Genomic DNA, 22,363 nt, shown 5'->3' with positions numbered 1-22,363 from the left:
GGCAGATTTGCAAAGAAGACAACACATTCTTCTAACATTGAGATGTCGTGTGGGACCCTTATATCTAGAGAGAAGAAGTCAGTGTCTGGCTTCAAAGTTTCAAAGAACAGGCTGACTCCCTTATTAGAGACAAATGCAGCCAATGACTTTAAGTTGAAACTAAGGCTCATTGACCACTGCAAAAATTCTAGGGCCAATAAGAATTATACTAACTTGACTCTGCCTGTGTTCTAGAACTGGAACTACAAAGCCACAAGGACATCACATCTGTTTTGGGCATAATTTACTGAACAAAAATCAAGCCCACTGTTGAACACTACTGCTCCAAAGAAAGATTCCTTTCAAAATGTTACTACTTGGCCAGATGCAGTGGCTCATGCCTGCAATTCCAGAACTTTGGAAGGCTGAGGGGGTAAATCATCTGAGGCTGGAAGTTTGACACCAGCGTGACCAATATGGAAAAACCCTCTTCTTCACTAAAAATAAGAAAATTAGCCAGGTGTGCTGGTGCACCTGTAACCCCAGCTCCTCGAGAGGCTGAGGCAGCAGAATTGCTTGAACCCAGGAGGTGGAAGTTGCAGTGAGCTGAGATCACACCACTGCACCCCAGCCTGGGTGACAGAGCGGGACTCCATCTCAAATAAAATATTAGTACTCATTGACAATGCACCTGGTCACCCAAGAGCTGTGATGGAGAGGCATAAGGAGATTCATGTTTTCGTGCCTGCTAAGAAAATCTCCGTTCTGCAGCCCATGGATCAAGGAGTAATTTTGACTTTCAAGTCATATTATTTAAGAAATAAATTTGTAAACCTATAGCTGCCATAGACAGTGATTCTTCTAATGGATCTGGGCAAAGTAAATCTAAAAATTCCAGAAATAATTCATCTTTGCAGATGCCATTGAGAACATTTGTGATTCATGGGAAGTTGACAAAATATGAATGTTAACAGGAGTTTGGAGGATGTTGGTTCAAACCCTCATGGGCGACTTTGAGAGTACAAAACCTGTGGATGTGGCAGAAATAGCAACAGTATTAGAATTAGAGGTGAAACTTGGAAGATGTGACTGAATTGCTGCAATCTCATGATAAAACTTGAACAGATGAGTTGCTTCTTATAGACGAGCTAAGAAAATGTTTTCTTGAGATGGAATCTATGCCTGGTGAAGATGCTAGGAACAATGTTGACATGACAACAAATAATTTAGACTATTCCATAAACTTAGTTGATAAGGCAGAGGCGGGGTTTGAAAGGATGAACCCAAATATTGAATTAAATTCTACCGTGGGCAAAATGCTTTCAAACCACATCACATGCTGCAGAGAAACCTTCTATGAAAGGAAGAGTCCACTGATGTAGCACATTTTATTTTTGCCTTATTTTAAGAAACTGCCACAGCCACCCCAAACTTCAGCAACCCAAATGCTAATACATCAGAAGCCATATACATCTAGGCAAGAATTTCCTCCAGCTAAAAGATTATAACTTGCCAAAGGCTCAGATAATCATTCACATTTTTTAGCAATAAAGCCATACATTATTATTTGGGAGGGGGGTCAGTGGGGACAGAGGAATCTCACTCTGTTGCTCAGGCTGGAGTACAGTGACATAGTCTCGGCTCACTGCAACCTCTGCCTCCCAGGTTCATGCGATTCTCCTGCCTCAGCCTCCCGATTAGCTGGGATTGATTGCAGGTGTCTGCCACTGTGCCTGGCTAATTTTTTGTAATTTTAGTAGAGACAGGGTTTCACTATGTTGGCCAGGCTGATCTCGAACTCCTGACCTTGCGATCCCCCTGCCTTGGCCTCCCAAAGCACTGGGATGACAGGCATGAGCCACCATGCCTGTTTTTAATTAGTGAATGCACATTGCATTTTTAGACATAATGCATATATACACTTTACAGGCTACGGTACAGGATAAAGATAACTTTATACGCACTGAGGAATCAAAAAACTCTTGTGGATCACTTTATTGTGATATTTGCTTTACTGTAGCAGTCTGAAACTGAACCCACAATATCATCTAGGTATGACCATATGTAAGGTTTTTAACAAATATTTATTTAGCAATACTTCAAGCATTATAAGATAAGGCTACTATTCTCATGGAGTTTAACTCCTGTTGGGAGCGGGGAACAGATAAACAAGAAAATGTCAACTCATGAAAACACCTATGACCAAAAAAGATTCTGATGCCTTTGTTGCCATCTTTAGCAAACCACCATCTAGGTGATTGGATTTTATGCATATCTACTACATTACTGGATCATTATTATATTCTTTTTAACGCAATGAAGAAATGCTCTCCAAACAACCTTTAAACAGTCCTTGAATTTATGGACTAGGACCACCCATCTTTATGGGCCTAAAATAGATCCTCTGTTATACCAGTTTTCAAAATCTATAGTCTAGCATCGGTTTGTGGCTGCCAAGGATGGTGTGGCAGAACAGGTGATAATTTAAAGTCTTGTGAAAGAGGAATGTGTTTAGTTCCCACTTTTAACATTTTTGTCATAATCATTTGATATCATTTTTTTAGATAAGATGACTCCTTGCCTACTAGCATAATGAGGAATAAGAAATGTATCTTCTATATATCATCTGCATCACTTTATTGTTATGGAGTTTGGACGTTAATAGACAAATGGTTTATGTCTGTAATCATTGTTAAGATTATGGGTTTTACATAATCTTAGGCAAAACTGTCTTTAGCAAACATTTCCTGGTATTTAAGTGGTCAATATGAACTATTTCCATATAGCAGAATATTGTATTCAATTAGATAGAGAAGTGTTTCACACTGATATGCTCAGGAAGCCAACGTGCTTAGGAGGGATGCTCACATGGGTTTCTGAGGTTGCCATGGCTGTGGTTAATAAGGAGCAGCAAAGCTCTTGAAAAGAAATTCAGCCTAAAACAATCAATCCATAATTTATGCTAAGAATTTTTCTCTCTGGTTTTCACAAAACACGAATTTGAATGCCTGGAGATACTTCAATTCGTGTAATAAGGTGAATATGGATTTTTCTTACAGTCATTCTATGGGGCTCTTCTTCACTAAGAATGAGTGATTTTCCATCTGGGTGAGAAATTCTTACTGGGCTCTTTAATTTTCAAAATTCAAAACGTCAGAAAATCATTTCACCTTACTGGAACACTATCTGTCAGCTGGTTCCTCTGGCTTCTAAATCCTGTGTTGATAATCAACAAGACAGGATATTTGCCTGCACTCCAGGTATTTGTTTTTAAGCGTCATTTTGAACAATTCAAAGCCCACCACTAGCCAAAGCCAGATTTGAGAAAATTCTCCGGAGGGAGATGTAAGCAGGCAGGCTTTCTCCCCTCTCCTCCACCACAAGCTTTCACTTCTGTCCTGGGGCCACATCACTCTAGCCCTGTGGCATCAGCTGCAGTGAGTGAGGGCATTGATGTTGAGTCCACCTTTACCACTACAAAGGAATACCCGAGGCTAAGTAATTTAGAAATATGAAAGGTTTCTTTGGCTCACAGATCTGCTGATGAGGGCTTCAGACTGCTTCCACTCCTGGGGGATGCAACGGGGAACCAGTGTGTGCAGCTATCATGTGACCAGCGAGGAAGCAAGAGGAGGGGAGTTTCACCAGGACACTTGGTAGGGCCAAACAAGCCATAGACAAACCACAGTAACAGGTCACAGGAAATGACTCCAGGTCATTCTAACTTGGGTCTATGCTAGTCTAGCCTTCTGTATGGGCACCTGCACTTTCTGAACACTGAACCACATTGTAATATAATGTCTTTGAAACTTATTGAATTATTGCTGTAAATCAGATATGTAAACTTACTTGCATTTTTATAAAATCCAGTATTAAAAACTGTCCTGAAAAAGACTGATTGGTATCCTTCCCTTAGAGAATAAGTAAATCAACTTTGGTTTACGCTTCACCTGATTAAAATTTGAAAGCCAGATTTTCTACTCATTCATAGAAAAGTATTACCTCTTACAAACTGTTTTCTTTCTAGTTCTTCCTCTGTTGTATTTGGTTATGCTTGTTTCTCTGGTCATCAATTAGAAAACCCCTTTTTAAATGTTACAGAAAGAAAAGAACTGGAAAGTGAGTAAATGGTAATTCATCGTGAAGGAACAGGTAGAGCTGCAATAGGGAGGCTGACGGAGCTTCTCCAAGCACTTAAAGACTGTTTGGGCCATCTTCCTCTCTCCGTCCCACAGCATCAAACTTTCTCTACTGGATCATTTCCATAAATATATAAACATGCTGGCATTTATCTCATATTTTAATGGAAAAAAAACTAAAACAAAACCATGTTTTGTCACCTCTTTATAGCTTTCCTATATATTTACCACCCATTTCTTTCCTGTCCCTTAAGGTAAAACTCCATAAAGTAATTATTTCTATTGCCACCTACAATTTCTCTTCTCTCACAAACTCCAGTTGCTCAAAAAAAAAAACCAGCTTTTGTTGAGATCACCAATGACCCCACACTGCCAAACTAAAAGTCAACCCTCAGTCTTCCTTTCCCTTGAAGTTCCGGCAGCATTTGACATAGTCGATTGTTCTATTTTATTTCAGATAATACCTTATTTAAAAGAAGCATATGCCCCTGGTTCTCTCTCCACCTCTTGGACAGCTGCTTTCAGTCTTCCTTCCTAGTTCTTCCTCCTTCCGAAGTCTCAGCCTTCTAAATGTCATGTTCCAGGGTTGAGCAACAACCACTTGTCAAGTGATCTCATCCGGCCTCATGACTTTAGATACCATCTATATGTGGATGGTTCTTAAGTAATCTATATTACTAATGATCTCAAATTTGTATCTCTAACCCAGAATATTTACCTAAACCCTAGTCTCATATGTATAACTTATTACTTAGTATCTCCCATTTAGAAATCTATTAGACAGCTCCAACTTAGGACATTCAAAACTGATTGTCTGAAAGGAAGCACCCCCTGAACACACACCCTGACCTGTCTGTCCTGCAGGCCCTCCCACCGAGGTAATGGCAAGCTCCCCTTCCACGGGCTCAGGCAAAACCCTGATACCTCCTTTCTTTCCTCTTTTTTAATATCACACACGTGGATTAATCAGTAGTTCTTGTTAGCCCTCCCTTCAAAATAAATACAGCATTCTATCTATCAAACCCAAGCATTTCCCCTAAATCCATTACCACCAGCCTGGTCTAATCTCTGTCTAGACTTACTTACTATGCTAGCCTTCTACTTGCCAATCATCTTTGACAACGAAAGATTATTCTTTCAAAGTGCCACTGAACTCATTTACTTAGAATTTCTGAACTTATGTCTGCACTAATAAAACTGGTTAATAGTCTCTTAATGCTTTTTTCTCTTTTGTTTAATGCTCTACTTTTTGTGTCAAAAATAGTATTCTCTTTTGAGACGTTTCCCTAGCTTTTAAAATACACACTTCATATAATGTAGAAATTTTCTCCTATTTAACGTTTTGTGAAATTATTCAGCAAAAGCTTTTGGGCCTCATGTCATTTTAGGTGGCCTTCTACTAATTTTTCAGCTTTTTCACTATAGTAGTATATTCAGGTTTCTTAACTCTTCTTCAATTTTGATAATTTGTTATTTCCTCAATATTGGCCATTTCATACAAATTTGCAATTATATTAATATACAGTATTCACTATTCTCTATTATTAATAATCTCCCTGGTGTTCATATTTATATTCTCTTTCTCATTCCTAATGCCTATATTTCCTATTTCTTAAATAGATTGTCTTTGGCAATCTATTTATGGAATTGATCTTTTTAAAGAATTATCTTTTGCATTATTAATTGTCTATATTTTAAATTCTGCTCCATTAATTTATTCTCATATCTTATTTTAATTCAACCGCTCTGCTTTTTAAGTATATTTTGGGTTTTCTAATAAATAATTATAAGGACATACATTTTAATCCTATTCTGGCTATGTCAGTTTGATAGACTTTATCCCCATTTTATATTTGGCTTTAAAAAGCCATTTATCAAAAGGTCTTTCAGATTAGAATGGCAAAGTAGGAATTCAAATCTAAGTGTCATTTCCATTAATATCAGAGAAGTTCTTTTGACTGTGTAACACAGAAGAAATAGAGATGCATTCTCACAAGAGGAAATACACATATTAACATATAGAAGTATGTAAATTTGCTTTAAATAAAAACATTAAAACAGTCTCATACCATTTACACATGAAAAGATATATAATTGTTATTTAAATGGGGCTACAATGAAACATTCAACTGTAGCAGTAATTTAAGTTAAACCAACCTAGCAGCTGTGTTAAATATCATAAATCAGTCATGTCCTTTGACCTAGTAACCTTGGATCCTAGGCATTGTTCCTTAGGAAATATTTCACAAGAATAAAACTGCTATATACATAAATTTAAGTAGTCTATGAAAATTAAAAACAATCTAAAGATCTACCAATCAATAAAAAAGTAAAAAAAAAAAATCACATAGAAATTCAATGGGGCATTTTTAGTCACTAAACATAATTTTAGGTTGCATAAAATTATGAAATGCTTATAGCATAATAAAAAACAGAAATCAAAATAATATGTGCATTGTAATTATTACCAAGTATATATATGCATGTGAAGAAGACACTGGAAATAAACACTCCAAATTGATATAACTGACTTGATTATAGTAGTTTCAGTATATCTTAGAGACATAGTTCTGATATCTTGAAAATGCAAGTAGAAATGATTTTAACTGAGTAAAAGCAGCTCCAGACAATGTCGAGAAGAGCAGATCCAATCACAGGTGTTGGAAGTAGTCTCCAAAACATAAATTACAGTGTGACACTCAACCCCAAATACAGAAAGAAGAAGAGAGTCAACAGAGAGACATTTTGATATACAAAATAACAAAATAACAGGGGCTCATATCACATAACCTCAGTCTTCTCAAAAATTGAGGGGCTGCTATAAGTAAGAACGATGGAGACAAGGTTAGGAGAGGAAAAGTGGAGAGGAGAAAATTTAAAACACCTGCATGTAATCGCATCAAGCCTGTATTTTCAAGCTAAGGAAAGCACTATAGCTAATCAGTTAAGAAAGCTCATCTTTAATTGAAAAAAAATAAAATAACATAAATAATCACTAAAGAAATAATGGCTTTCACAACCATGTACTAGAAGTGTCTTCTCTACCATTATTGCAATCTACTTTAAGAAAATTCTATTCACGGAATAATATATGCTTGCATAATAATTATCTGGTCAGTGGTTTAACGATTTCCACAAGGCTCAGGTACTCTTAATTTTCAAGTCATTCACTTAATTAAGGTAATGAGCAGATTAATACAGAAACCCTGAAAATTCTAAATTCTATATTCAGTGACTGATTAGTTGTAGAGCATAATTACGATCACAACTAGTCAGATGTTGCCAAAGTTTCATTTGAAGTCACATGATACAGTTGATTTTGTTAGTCCTCTGTTTAGGGGAATGTCCGTATGGAGTTCTCTCACTTTCTGAGAGGTGATACATTTGAAAGAGCTGAGGCAACAAAGCATCCCCGCCCCCCAGGCATTCTGCACCCACGAGATTCTTCAGCTTCACTGTAAGAACAGATGCCAATTAAGAAACTTCTACCATTCAGTCCCACATGGCTCAACACTATAAAATATTTTAAGCAAAACACACACACACACACACACACAAATTGCAAAGAAGAAGTAATATACATAATACAAATTAATAAGATATCTGAATAGCAGAGAGAAATTCCTGTGTGAAATCACCAAAATACTCCTTAAAGATGTTTGCCTCAGTATAAATTTTTTGCCTTCTGTGTAAACTTAGCATTTCTCTTCCAGTTCAAATTTGTAGTAAAAACATCTTGAATAAAAATTTGAAAAACTACCATTGATTATTAATGCTTATTTCCTGGGTGATGAAATAATCTGTACACTGACCTCCCACAATTTACATGAGTAAATTGTGATATGCAATTTACCACTGTAACAAACCTGCACATATTCCTTTGATCCCAAAACAAAAGTCAGAAACAAGAAAAATAATCCATTTTACTCAACTTCTTGTTAGGCTAAATGAGGTTCTAATTCCGCTATTAGTATTTGTAAGTATTCAGAAACATATATATATAAAATCTTCCTAACTTTTTAATGACATTACTATAAAGAGAAGTATGACTTCAACCAAATAAAACTAGACTCTATAAGAAAAAAGTTTACATAAATGCCAGATATTGAGACGGAGAAAAAGAGAAAAAAGCAAGAGACAGAAAAACAGAGCGAGTAAGGTTCTAAGTGCTTTCAGGCTACTACTTTTTCGAGCTTCCATGACACAATACGAAAATTAAGCCTTACAAATGCACCTGCATCACTGGACCTCAGCCCCTGCTACTCCACACATCTGCCAAGCCAGCCCACCTTCCCACTCCCGCTGCTGACGGATTCCTCTCACTGTGCCCTGGAACTCACTAGCATTGGCAATCTCCTTCTATTCTCAAAGTCCAGTGAAAGAAAGGCCTTTTTCACATTTTTGCCCTAACCTAACCTTTCCTGCCCTCCTGAGAATACTCTTTCCTATAACAAAACTGATTATAATATAATATAGAATTAATCTATAGAATACATGGTCATAAGTATTAACAGATAATTCAGAAATTTCTTAAATGCAGTAACATAAATTTTATAAATACGAAGAAAAGACAGACTACACCAGGAAAAATAAAGATTTTAAAGTTGATATCCTATGAAAATCTTCCCCTTCACATATGAAACAAAGAAAAGTAAAAAGAAGAAGAAAGCTGAATTAGTGATGAAACTAGGTGACTATGGCTGCTAAATGCCATAAAATTCAAGACAATTTGGCTGGACATAGTACCAGTGAAGCCAAATGTTCAAAACATTCCCTAAGAATGTAAGGAAAATTTCTCCTTCCCAAGAAAATGATACTGTTGCATCAAGTCCATAAAAAATATTCTGGGTCCTTCACATCCCTCGAAGGTTGTATTCCCAGGTATTTTATTCTCTTTGTAGCAATTGTGAATGGGAGTTCACACATGATTTGTCTGTCTGTTATTAGTTATACAAATGCTTGTGATTTTTGCACATTGATTTTGTTAGAGACTTTGCTTAAGTTGCTTTTTAAGGAGGTTTTAGGTTGACATTATGGCAGTTTCTAAATACACAATCATGTTGTCTGCAAACAGAGACAATTTGACTTCCTCTCTTCCTGTTTGAATATACTTCATTTCTTTCTCTTGACTGATTCAAGGAGAACTACCAACCATGGCTCAAGGAAACAAAAGAGGACAGAAACAAATGGAAAAACATTTCATGCTCATGAATAGGAAGAATCAATATCGTAAAAAGGCCATACTGCCCCCATTAATTTATAGATTCAATGCTATCCCCATCAAGCTACTACTGATTTTCTTCACAAAATTAGAAAAAAAAACTACTTAAATTTCCTATGGAACCAAAAAAGATCCCATATAGCCAAGACAATCCTAGGCAAAAAGAACAAAGCTGAAGCATCATGCTACCTGACTTTAGACTATACCACAAGGCTACAGTAACCAAAACATCATGATACTGCTACCAAAACAAATATACAGACCAATGGAACAGAACAGAGGCCTTAGAAATAAGACTGCATGCACACCTACTCCATCTGATCTTCAACATAAAACAAGCAATAGGGAAAGGATTCCCTATTTAATAAATGGTGTTGGGAAAATTGACTAGCCATATGCAGAAAACTGAAACTAGATCCCTTTCTTACACCTTATACAAAAATTAACTTGAGATAGATTAAAGACTTAAACATAAGACCTAAAACCACAGAAACCCTACAAGAAAACATAAGCAATACCATTCAGGACATAGGCATGGGCAAAGACTTCATGACTAAAACACCAAAAGCAATGGCAACAAAGCCAAAATTGACAAACGGGACCTAATTAAACTAAAGAGCTTCTGCAGAGCAAAAGAAACTATCATCGTAGTGAACAGGCAAACTACAGAATGGGAGAACATCTTTGCAATCTATCCATCTGACAAAGGGCTAATATCCAGAGTCTACAAAGAAACGAATTTACAAGAAAAAAAAAAAACAAACAACTCCATCAAAAAGTGGGCAAAGGATATGAACAGACACATCTCAAAAGATGACATTTATGCAGGCGACAAACATACAAAAAAAGCTCATCATCACTGGTCATTAGAGAAAAGCAAATCAAAACCACAATGAGATACCATCCCACACCAGTTAGAATGGTGACGTTTAAAAAATCAGAAAACAACAGATGCTGGAAAGGATGTGGAGAAACAGGAACGCTTTTACACTGTTTATGGGACTGTAAATTAGTTCAACCATTGTGGAAGACAGTGTGGCAATTCCTCAAGGATCTAGAACCAGAAATACCATTTGACCCAGCAATCCCATTACTGGGTATGTACCCAAAGGATTATAAATCATTCTACCATAAAGACATGCACATGTATGTTTATTGCAGCACTGTTCATAATAGCAAAGACTTGGAACCAATCCAAATGTCCATCATTGATAGACTGGATAAAGAAAATGTGGCACATATGCACCATGGAATACTATGCAGCCATAAAAAAGGATGAGTTCATGTCCTTTGCAGGGGCATGGATGAAGCTGGAAACCATCATTCTCAGCAAACTGATACAGGAACAGAAAACCAAACACCGCATGTTCTCATTCATAAGTTGGAGTTGCGCAATGAGAACACATGGATACAGGGAGGGGAACATCACACACCACACTGATGCCTGTTGGGAAGTGGGTGGCATGTGTTTACACCATGGCATGTGTTTACAAACCTGCACATTCTGTACATGTATCTCAGAACTTAAAGTATACTAATAAAATTAATAAGTATATAAAATATTCTGAAGAAAGTAACAACACAAGATCCCATTTAATATGCTGAAAGTTGGATGTGAGTTCATGCTTATATCTGCCACAGAGCCCTGTATTTAGAAACACACTGAATAGAAATCCAGAGAAACTTAATGATTCACTAACTGAATTGAGCATTTCTTTTAAAACCTGGCATACAGAAACACTAAACAGAATGGATACAGTCATACTGTTTACCAGGCCAATTTAAAATGAAGACAAGATAATGAAATCTGGATTCCAGTAGAGCAATTTGTTTCAATCAACCCAGAGAAAAATCACTGTGGTCAACTCCCCCCTGTGAGAATGTCCGCAACTCCAGTTTCCTCAGGGTTCCCTTCAGTCACTCCAGACTGAACTGGTGCCACTGAAACTCATTATCTAGCCCTTTAACACACTAAATAGGAGGATTCTAAGGACATGTACATGAATAGTAAACAGAGATAAGAATAATTTATTAATGAAGAACAGAGTTAACATCACTCAAGGATAAATACATTTATTTTTAAAAAAATCAGTAAATGACTTCTCAACACATATGACAAAAAAAAAAAAAGAAAGAAACTACCAAAAATATCCAAAGCGTTAGTATTATACTAGAATACAGAGGATAGCGACAAATTTGGGATGTCGTAGGAGACGGAACTATGCAAAAGCAATGCTAGGAAAGCATCTATTTTGTACTCTCAAGAAAATTAAAGAATTAACAATAAGAGATTATCAATAGGATAATAAGATTGAAATGAAGAAGAAACACCCAAAATATCAAAGTAACCTTTAATTTTAAGAGTCATTATGAATTTAAGCAGAATGAGAAACAGTAGAGAAAAGAAGTTCAAGTCAATGACATGGAGAATAAATCTGAGAGGTTCTAGAATGTGTAGTAAGAGAATCAGGGAAGGAGAAAGACATGGATATTTCTGATGATCTTGAAGAGAAAAAAAATAAATGGGAAAGAAGTGATGCACCAAGAAACAAGTAGTATAATACCCTGAACTAAAAATGACTTTTAAAATGATTGAGAAAGCTCACCACATACCAGGTTAAATTACTCAAAATTAAAGCATCTATATGACCTAGTGAAAATAACAAATTCAAAGAGCAAATGAAACCTTACAAATATATTCAGAAATGAAAAAAGCAATGTTTACTAAGAAGAATCAGAATGGTCTCAGATTTCTCCTTGAAAACATTAAATAAAAGACTATAATAAAAAATTTTATAGTATGGGGCGGGGGCAGAGTCTACACCAAAGATTTCTAGATGTGACTGAAATTTTGCATTTTCTAGCAACTCAGCATCCAAATACTCTTATTATTCTGACACTTTTATCTCCCTGTTCTTGTCAGAAATCTTTTTGACTTATGAGCTGAAATCACTTAAAAAGAGTAACAGTAATAACACAACAAAGGATTAATACTGTGGACTAGATGGGAACAAATGACCGGTAGAGATATGACTGATAAAGTATCCCTCACATCTCCCCCAGCAGCAGTCTCTGACCAAGGCTCCCTCCTTCACTTACTCAGATCTAGCCAAGACGGCCACCTTGCTGTGCCTCCAGCGATGTGCCAAGCATACTCCTGTCTTGGGGTCTTTGCATTTCCTGTACCATCTTCCTGGAAAGCTCCTACCCAGTTCTCAGCATGGGTCACTCCTTCACTTCCCTTAGGTCTTTCCTCAAATGTGTCCCCAGTGAGCCTTGCCTTGCCCCACACCATCTAACCTGCCTCTCAGTCTTCTGTCTCCATAGCACTCATTTTTACTGAGCACGGTGCACATTTTTTGTTGTTTACTGACTCTACCCCACACTATGCAAATGCCACGAGCCCAGGCATTTCTGTCTAGTTTGTCCTTGATGTATTGTAAGAGCCTAGATGAATTGGGACTCACCTAATATTTGTTAATTAAATGGCAATGTCTGATTAGAAAAATATAGTAGGTTAAGATACACTGGTTTCAACCAAGCATCTGACACAATCTCTCATTATTCTCAGAGGTGACATTTCTACACTCAGCATTTCCTAGATGACAATTATTATAAAGGGGACACAGGAAAACAACTTGGAAAAAACTCAAATTTGAGGCTTCAAAACATAGAGAAATAAACACTATGTTAGATAACAGAAATAAGACTGAGACTCATCTCAATAGGCTGAGATGGATCAAAATAAGATGGAATGAAGGTAAAATAAATGTATAGTCCTATGGTTAAAATTCTGCAACAAAATCTGCTGACAAAGAAACGTGTTGGTCTCCTCGTGTCACTGATTTCTCCTCCTTCCCCTCCTCTGCTGACGTTCCCATCTTCTCCGCCACTCGACAGCAGGAGCGTCCAGTTTAGTGCTCGGGTCTTGGCTGTTCTCCGCAGACAACTCTCCAAGAAATGTCACTTTTCCCACGGCCTTAAACATCATTTATACACCAGAAACTCCCAAATGTGTATCTCTACCTACGAACTTTCCTTTTAATTGGACCATATATGCCCTTGTTTTCTGAAAAATCTCCAATTCCGTATCTGATTCCTTAAACTTACTACTTTCCCGGTCTCAATCAACCCCATTCCTCCTATAGTCTTCTCCATAACAGTAAAGAGAAATCTTATTCTACCAAGTGTTCAGACCAAAAGGTTGGAAATCATTACTGATTCCTCTCGTCTAACTCACCATATACACTATAAACCAAAAATAAAACTGGAAGTTCCTCAACTGACTGGAAGACCCTCCTCTCAGCCAAGGGCATTGCAAAGCAGACCTGAAAATCCAGTGTAGGCAATGACGGGGGGGCAGGAGGCTGGACACGCCGCCTTATAACCTCCTCCCTTTGAAATTCAGGCACAGCCGAACAGCATTAACATTAAACATATTTTAAGACTGATGAGACAGACTTTTTGTAGCTATAAGACACCAAACTCCAGCCTGATCTCGTGTTGTGCTGTCACAAGACAGATAGCAGGCCCCGAAAGGAACTGAAGTATTTTACCGCGAACATATTCCTTTGACATATTTTGCAATGGCTCTGCAAAGCTGTCTCTTGTGGGGAAAATCTACATTCTGTAAAGAAGCCCCTTCCCTTTCCAGGTCTTTTCTCTGATCCAGGAGAGTCTAAGAGTCTGGCGCATTTTTAAGTCTAAGAGCTCTGTAACCTGCTACTTGGAGGCTTCATTTGCATGATAAAACCTTGGTCTCCAAAACCTTACCTTGAGCCAGATGTTACTTTCCACTGATTCCAGGTCTTTGATAGTAACTCTTTCAACCAATAGCCCATCAGAAAAATCTCTGAATCCACCTATGACCTGGATGCCACCCGCCACCCATGCTTCCAGCTGTCCCACCTTTTCAGATAAAACCAAGGTACATGTATTGCCTGATGCCTTATGCCTCCCTAAAATGCATAAAAGCAAGCTGTAGCCCAACCATTTCGGACACATACCAGAACCTCCTGAGTTTGTGTCATGGGCATGTCCTTAACCTTGTCAAAATAAACTTCTAAGTTGACTGAGACAGGTCTCGGATACATTTTGGTTTATAAACCCATAAACAAAGCCTGTCTGCTCTTTCTTCTTAAACACCCAACCTCTGATCATAGTTCACCATTACAACCCTAACCCTCGACATCACACTCCTAGACTGCCCCTGGGTCTACCTGTTTCCACTCTTACTGTGGATGCTCTCAATTCCATTCCAACCTCGTTTCTTATTAGTACCCCATGACTCCCTCTGCTCCCATCAAGCGGCCGGCATCAGGGCCTCTGCAGCTGCCATCTCCTCCTTCTGCTGATTCTCTCATCGCCTTCCAATTCCTGCTCAAATTTCCCTGAGGAAATTAACGTCTCCTGACCACTGCAGATGTGCAACAAGCCAGTAAGCCTCCTCCAAACCTGCCATCACTCTCCAGCCCTTTGCTCTGCTTTATTCTTCCATGTATTTATCACTGCCTGACAGGTGTACACACACAAACACACATATACACGTCACATAAATATTCTGAGCTGTTTCCACCACCCCCCTCTATGCTATAAGAACCTGAATACTGTCTATTTTGCTCCCCATTGTAGCCACGGCACCTTAGAACAATGCTTGGAACACCAGCGCTCAAAAACATTGGTCATTGAGTGATGAGTAAGAAGACAGGGAGACAGAGAGAGAAAGGGAAAATGGGGAAAAGGGAGGGGAGAGACATAAGACCTACCAGTCTGACTTGACTTCGTGAAAAAATAATGATAGTTCATTCAAAGCTCAATAACCAAAAATGCAATGTAGCTTAAAAAAACTAATTCTCCATTGAAACTGTATTGACAGATAACATAGTTTCAAACTAAGACAGGTATCTGTCCCACCTCCTTTTACCAGGGTCAAGATACGATTAGTCTGTGGTGTTATGTTAAGGTCATAGTGTTTTAAATATGTATTAATAATGTATGGTTGTCCGAAGAATGTCGACCCACCGCTTGAGGCGTCTGGAAAACACAGTTTAGAAAGTAAGATGTTTTACTGGAAAAGAAATAACATCAGCCCCGTACTCAAAGAGTTTGCATGTGAAATAAAAGTCAAAACAAATACTGGGGAATGGCCATTCTGGGAGGCTGCTTGGTTCTAAATGAGAAAGTACTTCATAATAATTAGAACTGCCTAGGCTGGGCTCAGTAGCTCAAACCTATAATCCCAGCACTTTGGGAGGCTGAGGCAGGAGGATCACCTGAGCCCAGGAGCTCGACACTAGCTTTGGCAACATGGAGAAACCCTGTCTCTATTAAAAAAGGAAAAAAAAAGTAGCCGGGCATGGTGGCACAGGCCTGTAGTCCCCGCTATTTAGGAGGCAGAGGTAGGAGGATCATCTGAACCCAGGAAGTTAAGGCTAAAGTGAGCTGAGACTGTACCACTGTACTTCAGCCTGAAAGCCTGGATAATGCAGTGAGACTCTGAATTTTAAAAAAAAGTATATGAAAAAAGAGAAGGGGGAAAGAAAGCAAAAACAAAACAGAATTGCCCGAGAGTAGAAGCATCGCCGTTAGTGGAACTAAAGAGCATGCTTTCTGTCAGGGATGAGTTAGCACAGAAGCCCTGCGGCCAGTCACCATCTTCCAAAAGGCTGTCCCAGGAATTCCTAAATCTATTTCATACAGGAAACTCTGAATATTAGTCAAATAAGCATTGATCAAGATATGGGGTACATTTTTTCAAAAAAAGTTATAGAGCTCTTGGAAACTGATACCGTTTTCAGGGTATCAGCTTATGTCTTTAGTATTTCTCAATTAGAAATGTTCTTTTTTCCAAGTTTGGCATAATGTAAGAGAATCTTACAAATAATAGTAAAAAACAAAACAAACAAACAAACAAAAAACCCTACATAGAGTTTCATCATTTTTTTCTAACAGCCTTGTAAGACAGGTACTGTCAATGACACTGTCTGAACACATGGCAGCTTTGGCAATATCAACACTAATATTTTATGACTCTGCCAAAGTTCACTTTTCAAAGTACCTATCTTCTCCTCAATTGTCACTTTTTAGCATTTTCTGCTGTTCCTAGCAGCTGCCAAAAATTCTAGGTTCACTCTTCTATCACTTCCTGGTCCCTTTCGGGCATCCAGACCAAAAGTGTGAGTTCCACAAACGTGAAATTAATAGCAAAGGCACCCAGTGAAGCCCTGAGACTCACAGAAACCTCAAGTCTCCTACACTGCTGTGGACTGAAGGAATTCTGCCCTCTCCTATCTCCAACTCCCCTACCTCCCAGCACTGGCCCAGGTCATTTTAGAGATTTCTTTCTTCAGATGATCAAAAATAAAGGAATATATCAGCATATGTGATTCTATTCACAGTTTTTCAGTTTATATCTTACAATAAAAAGTGATATATAAGGTTGCATTAAGTTCAAGTCAAACTTACTATTTTCAGTATTTAATCTGAAGATCTTTATCTGCATAACATCTAAGAAACTAAGACACTTTTTTCAAATGTAATCGCTTACACTTTTATAGCATAAACAGTATGCTGAATGCTTTCAGTTTTGTTTTGTTTTGTTTTTTTATTGCATTTTAGGTTTGGGGGTACATGTGAAGAACATGCAAGATTGTTGCATAGGTACACACATGGCAGTGTGGTTTGCTGCCTTCCTTCCCCTCACCTGTATCTGTCATTTCTCCCCATGCTTTCAGTTTTTAAGCTTGCTAAGACTCTTAAAGATGACACTAATTATTTCTCTAGGACATGAAAACAGTGCCTTTAAGATTTCTAAAGGTTCTAAGCAGTATCATGCTTTCAACACACGAGTTGTCATCTTTTGTTCTCCCAAAAAGAAAGTGCATGAACTCAAAGGCAGAGGTTGGGCAGGTAGTGGACATGAGCGAAGCAAGCCGTGGAGGACTGGGGCTGACTGGAGAGCATCCTGCATCTGAAGGCAGCTTCCACTCCCCGCCCCGAGAAGACTGCCACCCTGTTGAGAGTGCTGTGCTGGTGTTACCTTACCTTCTGGTTCAAGAGAAGCCAGAAATCCGATCTTTACATACAGTCTCTGAATTTCTAAATGTCAGCAACTGATCCAGAAAACCCCATAAGCAGGGGCAGACCCAACAAAATCCACCTGTGTGCTGTACTCCGTCTTGAAGCTGCTATTTGCAACCTCTCTACTGACTTTATTCCGTATTAATGAGCGATACTTTGGAGAGGGAACTCAGTTTTTGCCACTATTTTTCTAATACTTTAATGTGTTAGAGTACTGAAAAATACACGAAAAAGATTCATTTCCTATATTGCAGCAGTAGAAATAATATTCACATTACTTACCCTGCTGACTTCCTTAGGAGCCGATTCATCTGCAGACAGAGAAGGAAGGGGGAAAACACAATTAGAGACTAAGTTTTAAAATACACAACATGTCATTTGCTTTCAATAAACTTGAAGGGTTTTTTGCAATGCTCCCTCTTATGAAATTTATGGATTTGATTTTTTTTTAACTGTAAAGGTTGAATATAACAAATTACAATCTAAGAAGTATACACTAATTTCACAGGGAAAATGAAATACCACCACCAGATTACCTTTCTAGAGGTTCTAAAATGGATGTGATCTGCCTGCAAGAATGGCTACACTGTGGTATATTCAGCTACACATGCACCAATGGGGTTTATAACACCTGCAGTATTCTACACAATGCAACCCACGTGAATATCCCAAATGACCTTTAACACTCATGCTTCGAAGGCTCATCCAGCAAACCCGGGGCTGGTGTGAGCTGTTCTGGTGAAGTAAGAAATGTACCTGCATGGCACTCTGGTCAGGACATAAAACACACCCACTAATAATAGTGCTGCTTTGTTCCATGTGTCTGAGGAGTTGGGGGGCTGTTTATGCCAGCTTGTCAGCACTGCTGCTTGGTAAAGTGAAACTGGGGTGGTTTGCACAGGGTCTAGGTGAGAATTCCTGGAAAGCTCTCCCGGTGGGGCTGGCTACAGGCAAGAAAATGTCTGTGTGACCAACAGGGTGTACAACAAGCTGGCAGACAGCCCCTCCTGGTGCCCTGGCTCTGAGTGTTGCACACACAGGTCATGATTCTGATCTGTGAGAAAGTGTGCGTCCCCAACAGAGGAGGGGCTACTGGAGCTCAGCCTGGCATCGACAGACTCCTTCCTGGAGGCAGCCTTCAGTCTAGTGCTGGTGTATATTGTATCTTTTTCCTGTAATGAATTCTAGGTCTGTAAGCAGTGTCATTTCAGTTCCTGTGTCTTTCTAAGCAATCAAATTCTGTTGTCTGTCACCATCAGAACAAACTTAATGTACCAAAAATGGAATGTGCTCAGTGTCACTCCAAAGCACAGCCTAACTTAACCTGACACAGCCAAAAATACGCCCACGTCTCCATCCCACAACTGCAGGCAAGGTTGTAATTCTCCTTTCTCCTTCAATATCCATGTTGGCGAAACCACTGAGTCCCAATGATTCCAGTTTTCTCTCATCTTTCTCAGACTTACAGCTTATCACTCATTTCCTCAGATGACACCACGTCTAGTCCCAAGTCACATAGCAACCAGTGTCCTCCAAACTGGTCCCTGAACAGAGTATGTTCCCAGTATGTGCAATCGTGCCTGTGCATGCACATACTTGCTTTCTCTTTTATGCACTCAGTTTGTCTTTCAAAAATTTTCCTTCTATGATGCCCCTAAAATGCTTCAGAACCTAAAATAACTAGATTTCAATACAGGCTGAACACTGACTTTACTTGAGGGTCTTTTTAAACAGTGATACTTTGCAGAGGAAACTGAGGGGTGTCTTTTTTTTTTTTTTTTTTTTTTTGCTTGTTTTTTACTCTGGAGTCTCCCTCTGTTGCCTAGGCTGGACTGCAGTGGTGTGATCTTGGCTCATTATAACCTCCGCCTCCTGGGTTCAAGTGATTCTCTTGCCTCAGCCTCCCAAGTAGCTGGGACTACAGGAGCCCACCACCATGCCTGACAATTTTTTTTTTTTTTTAATTTTTAGTAGAGATGGAGTTTCACCATGTTAGCCAGGCTGCTCTTGAACTCCTGAACTCAGGTGATCCACTCACCTCAGGAACTCAGTTTTTAAGGGGTTCCCAAGTCCCAGACTGCAGCCCATTACTGGTCTGTGGCCTGTTAGGCACCAGGCTGCACAGCGGCAGGAGGTGAGTGGCTGGCAAGGGAGCAGTACCGCCTAAGCTCTGCCTCCTGTCAGACCAGGGCGGCATTAGCCTTCCATAGCAGCACAAACCCTATTATGAACTGTGCATGAAAAAGAGTTACGGTGCATTAAAATCTACTGCCCCCACCACCACCCACCCCAGTCCATGGAGAAATCATCTGCCACAAAACTGGTGCCTGGTGCTCTGGTTCCAAAAAGGTTGGGGGTCACTATTTTTAAAAATACCAAACTCAATGCTGTAGGACAGTAAGTATTCAAATAGACAGTAAACTATTTTTTGTATTACTGTATTAATACACACTTGCTCATATATTTTATCATTGTTGCATAATGGTTAAGGTATAGAATCTGAATTCCAAGAATGTAACATATGTAACAATGTAAAAAAAAATTATCTTCTACATTGAAGTGCCACCATAGAAATACTTCACTACTCTTCAACTGCTAATCCTCTCCTAAGCCTCTCTAAAAATGGGACTGTTTCATTTAATCATTACAACAAATTTATTTACAGATTCTAAAGCTACTAAGGCATATGTGCTTTTGATTTTTTGAAGTTTTTATCTAAAACATTTAATGAGCATATTCAAAAAAGTCGAACAATTAAAAGGCATACGATGAAAAGGAGCAATGTGTGAACAGGTTTCATACTAAGACTGCATGGCATCATCTAGCTATGACATTATGGAATTTTCACCCTCTGCTAGTCCTCACTACAGATCTGAAAGATAGTTCAAGAGCAGTGTGAATGTCCAGACATCTGTACATCAATGTTTCTGTGGCTTTTTCTCCTAGTCTTGCTTAGTTAGTACTTCTCAAAACTGAGTGTGCGTAAGAAATCCTATGACATGTGTTTACAAAATCAACAACTTTTTGCTTTATGGGCAATTTAAAGTATTTGAAAGAAAAAGATTACCTATAGCTGATTTCTGGCTTTTCTCCTTAGGAGCTAATTTAGAAAACCATTTCTCCAACTTAACACTCAATTTTAGTTAAATAAATGTTAAGTCTAGCATATTTAAGAACTATAGTACTCTACTTAACTGAGAAAATTAATGAACACAGTGGGATTCCTTGTGTAAGGGAGCATTGCCCTTCCCTCCCTCTTTCCTTCCTCCTTTTGTTTTTTTTTTTGTTTGTTTGTTTTTGTTTTTTTTTAAACAGAGTCTCACTCTGTCTCCCAGGCTGGAATGCAGTAGCACAATCTCGATTCACTGCAACTCTGTCTCCTGGATTCAAACAATTCTCCTGCCTTACCATCCTGAGTAGCTGAGACTACAGGCATGTGCCACCACGTCCAGCTATTTTTTTTTTTTTTGTATTTTTAATAGATATGAGGTTTTATCATGTTGGTCAGGCTGGTCTTGAACTCCTGACTTCAAATGATCTGCCCACCGCAGCTTCCCAAAGTGCTGGAATTACAGGCATGAGCCACTCTGCCTGGCCTCCTATTTCTTAATAGCGGGAATTTTTATTTAGCTAAAATCTCTTGCCCAAGAAAAATTTAAGCACGTTGAAGACAGAAACTACTTTCTCTTCTATAGTTGAGTTGCATCGTGGGAACACATATGATAGACAGTGGCTTAGGGCAGGCGTCCCCAACCCTTGGGCCATCCCTGTTAGGAACTGGGCCACATAGTGGGAGGTGAGCAGTGGCAAGTCAGCGAAGCTTCATCCGTATTTACAACTGCTCTCCATCATGGGCATTACTGCCTGAGCTCCGCCTCCTATCAGATCAGAGGTGGCATTAGATTCTCATGGAGCGCGAACCCTATTGTGGACTGCACTTGCCAGGGATCTGGGTGGTGCGCTTCTGATGAAAATCTAACTTATGACTGATAACCTGAGCCGGAGCTGAGGTGGTGGTGCTAGCGCTGGGCAGTGGCTGCAGATGCAGATGATCATTAGCAGGCAGTTTCCCTGCACAGAGACCATGGTAAATTAACTGCTTGCAGACTCATATCAAAACTCTCTCAGTGAGTGGCAAGTGACAAGCTGCATCAGTGGCAAGTGAGCTGATGTACTTCAATTGCCCAGTTGCTTCTGGTGGCAGGCTTTAAGTCAGAATCTGACACGTATTTAGTCCACATGTGGCCTGCCTATTATTTCGTTTGTCACTTCCATCTGCACCTCTTTCTCACACTATGCACTTGTCTCAGTTACAGTTTTGGTAAGCCCACAAGCTAACCCTAGCCAAAATGAGTAAAAAACAAATAAAAGAGCTTCTTTGAAAAGGGGGAAGACCCAATCATGAGAAAGCAGAAGATTCTAAGACTGGCAACAAAATGAAAGCTGCATTTGAAAGAAAGTACCAAGTCCTACTTAAATTATGGATTCATTGCAACAAGCAATTCACATTCTCCGAGTCCACTTTGCATATGCAGTACCTAGCTATTCAAGGAAGCCATGAAACCTTCCTTCAAAACTGCATTGCCACGTGGAGACCATGCACCCTGCATTAAAAGACAAGCCTTTGGAGTTTTCAAAGGAAAAAGAAAAGTGTATACCAATAACACAGGCAATTATTGAAGCCTGGCACTTCATCAAATGTGTCTGCTCTGAGTGCATCATTCTTAGTGACTAACCTCATTGCTGAAGCTCAGAAGCCCTTTACTATTGGTGAAGAGCTGATCCTGCCTGTTGCTAAGGACATTTGTGGTGAACTTTTAGGAGAGGCTGCAGTTCGAAAGGTGGCAGGTGGTTGTCTTTCAGCTAGCACCATAACTCAATGAATTGATGAAACAGCAGAGGACACTGAGACACAATTGTAAAAGAGGATTAATGAGCCACTGGG

The 22,363-nt window shown here is 39.0% G+C and overlaps 1 protein-coding gene across 12 annotated transcripts in view; it reads right to left on the bottom strand.

Annotated features, from left to right (window-relative positions):
- The window catches only part of PDE10A (phosphodiesterase 10A), a 656,074-nt gene that overhangs the window by 136,101 nt on the left and 497,610 nt on the right, over positions 1-22,363 (bottom strand). For all 12 annotated transcript variants that reach the window (XM_074397164.1, XM_074397168.1, XM_074397166.1 and 9 more), the window contains one exon: positions 17,701-17,729. In XM_074397164.1, coding sequence (XP_074253265.1) covers positions 17,701-17,729 — 29 coding nt within the window. The remainder of the gene's footprint in view (positions 1-17,700; positions 17,730-22,363) is intronic.

The sequence above is a fragment of the Saimiri boliviensis genome, chromosome 4 (genome assembly GCF_048565385.1).
Source record: "Saimiri boliviensis isolate mSaiBol1 chromosome 4, mSaiBol1.pri, whole genome shotgun sequence".
NCBI lineage: Eukaryota > Metazoa > Chordata > Mammalia > Primates > Cebidae > Saimiri > Saimiri boliviensis.
The sequence above is the reverse complement of the archived record's forward strand: the minus strand, read 5'-3'. Positions and strand labels throughout refer to the sequence as shown.